Source organism: Fulmarus glacialis, unplaced genomic scaffold (assembly GCF_000690835.1).
Source record: "Fulmarus glacialis isolate BGI_N327 unplaced genomic scaffold, ASM69083v1 scaffold19177, whole genome shotgun sequence".
NCBI classification, from domain to species: domain Eukaryota; kingdom Metazoa; phylum Chordata; class Aves; order Procellariiformes; family Procellariidae; genus Fulmarus; species Fulmarus glacialis.
Genome location: NW_009224017.1, coordinates 1,416 through 3,765, shown reverse-complemented (window position 1 = coordinate 3,765; position 2,350 = coordinate 1,416). Strand labels below are relative to the sequence as shown.

Sequence of the window (2,350 nt, the reverse complement as noted above, 5' to 3'; positions counted from 1 at the left end):
CTGAGCGAGCTGGAGGAGGAGGCGCGGGAGCGGGCCCAGTACCTGCTGCAGCGGGCGAGCAGGATGCGCATGGAGCAGGAGGATGAGATCAAGGAGTTCAGCGAGGTAGGGCCGGGGCTCCCTTGCCTCACCCGGCACCGCAGGACCCTCTGCAGATGTTAAGACCTGCCTGAGCTGCCTGCTTGGACAGGCTGCTGAGAGCCCCCATGAGCTTCACCTAGCCACTCTAGACCTAAACCCTGCTCTGCTTATTGCTACCCAGGGTCTTCCTCTCCTGCCCTTCTCCCCCTCCTCGTCTGTGTGTCTGTCCCTGCTGCAGCTGCCAAGTCTGGCTCGGAGACCAGGGAGACCTTTTGTCCCCACAGCTAATCCTTGGTGCCAAGTGCCACATGATCCGCGACACACAGATCCTTGAGAAGCAGCTCATCGCGAAAGAGCTGGAGGAAGAAGAGAAGCGCCTGGCCAAGATGATGGAGGTGGAGAGGAAAAAGGCTGACGAGATGCAGGAGGAACTGGAGCACAGGAGGAAGCAGGAGCTGATCAGGTTTGCAAAAAGGTCCCTTTTCCCCATGGAGGCATCTGTCCTCTTCCCAGGCCTTGTGCAGGAGCTGGCATAACCTACGGCTGCCAGCTTTACACCGCAGCACGCCTCCCACTCATAGTGACTGGACCGGGCAGCACGAGGCAGCAGACACACCACCCGACGTCCATGCCAGCATTTCTGCTTCTGGGAGTGGGATGGAGCCGGAGGGAAACCTTTCGCTCTCTTCTTTCCAGAGGGAGGCAGGAGCTTGTGAAGCAGATGGAGCAGAACGCGGAGGAGCAGGCTATGAGAGCCGAGCAACGGGACCAGGAGGCACAGGAGCTGCTGGAGTACTTGGAGCAGCTGAAGATGGAGGACCTGAAGGTGTGACCAGTGACCTGCCGGGGAGCAGGGTGGGTCGGAGTTAGATTTTCACCTTGTTGGAAGGGTGAGCCAGTCAGATTTGGTGTGTGGAGGCAACAGCCGGCAGAATTAAAGATCTGGTCTCTTGGGGAAGTTGAGGCATCCTTAGAAAGTGACCCGAGCCGCTGAGCCCTCCCTCACCCCGAGTGTGCTGGTGGGCCCTCAGGAAGGCACTCGGGGAGGAGCAGAGGGAGCGCTCTGTGCTGCAGCTCTTGTCCTGTCACCCTCGGACCCTCTGCACCATTTTCAGGACTTGGAGCGGAGACAGGAGCAACAGAAGAAAATCCAGGCTGAGATTAAACGCATCAACGATGAGAACCAGCGGCGCAAGGAGGAGCAGCGAGAGCAGGAGAGGATGGCAGACGAACGGGTGCTCGAGGACCAGAGACAGAAAATGGTAATAGGTCTGAGTGTGTGCGGCACTGGGGGAGTTGGGGAGCTGCCACGAGGCTCTGTCCCACGCAGGAGCGTGAGGCCGAGTTTGAAGCTGAGCAGGAGAGAATCCGTCGGGAGAAGGAGAAGGAGACGGCACGCTTGAGGGCCATGCAAGAGAGGGCTCAGGACCACCAGGCAGAGCAGGTGAGCGGCTTGCTGACACGCGTTGTGCTCCCGTGCTGGCTCACTCGCCACCTTCCTGGTCACCACCCCAGCAAAGTGGAAGCTGTCCTGGATGTGGTGGATCTACTGGGGCGTTGCAGGTCTGGACTGGCACCTGGAGCCAGGTGACATCTGGAGCAGTGCTGTCCGTGGCGCTGGGAGAGAGGCAAAACCACAGTCAAGCGCTTCCATACCTCCCCCCTGAGGGAAGCCCTCCACGACCTCTCCAGCGTCACCACTGTCCCCCTTCGGCAGGACGCGCTGAGGGCCAAGCGCAGCCAAGAGGCTGCTGAGCGAGAGTGGCGGCGCAAGGAGAAGGAGGCGGCGCAGAGGAAGGCCGAGGTGGAGCAGATGCTGAAGCAGAGCCGCCTGGAGCAGATTGCCCAGCGGGAAAAGCAGAGCCGCCTGGAGCAGATGGCCCAGCGGGAGCACAGCATGGCCGTGCAGGTGCAGCAGGACCGCCACGAGTTCGAGAGGATCCTCAGGTGAGAGGGACAGTGCTAGGAACTCACTCGCAAAATGGCTGGGCCCTGCCTCGTGAAATGGGGCCAAGGGATTGGTGACACGGTGGCAGGGGGGCTGCTGTGGGGGTTCCCGGTGACAAGTCAGCACAGTTGGTGGCTCTGGTGCTGGCCGAGGCCCCGCAGGCAGGTTATCAGTGGGTACAGGGGCTGGAGTAGGGCCTTTCATCTGCCCCAAACTCTCCCGCAGGGCCCAACGGGAGCAGATGGAGAAGGAGAAGGCAGAGGAAGCTCGGAGAGCAGGTCTGCAGCTCGCCCATGCTAACGATGTCCGGCGCCAGATGCA

The 2,350-nt window shown here is 61.1% G+C and overlaps 1 protein-coding gene across 1 annotated transcript in view; it reads left to right on the top strand.

Annotated features, from left to right (window-relative positions):
- LOC104079852 (coiled-coil domain-containing protein 19, mitochondrial-like) overlaps positions 1 to 2,350 on the top strand; it is a 6,369-nt gene that overhangs the window by 3,632 nt on the left and 387 nt on the right. Inside the window, 7 exon segments of the mRNA XM_009582028.1 lie at positions 6 to 105; positions 366 to 544; positions 778 to 907; positions 1,197 to 1,343; positions 1,412 to 1,525; positions 1,799 to 2,028; positions 2,255 to 2,347. Of these exon segments, the coding sequence (XP_009580323.1) occupies positions 6 to 105; positions 366 to 544; positions 778 to 907; positions 1,197 to 1,343; positions 1,412 to 1,525; positions 1,799 to 2,028; positions 2,255 to 2,347 (993 nt within the window).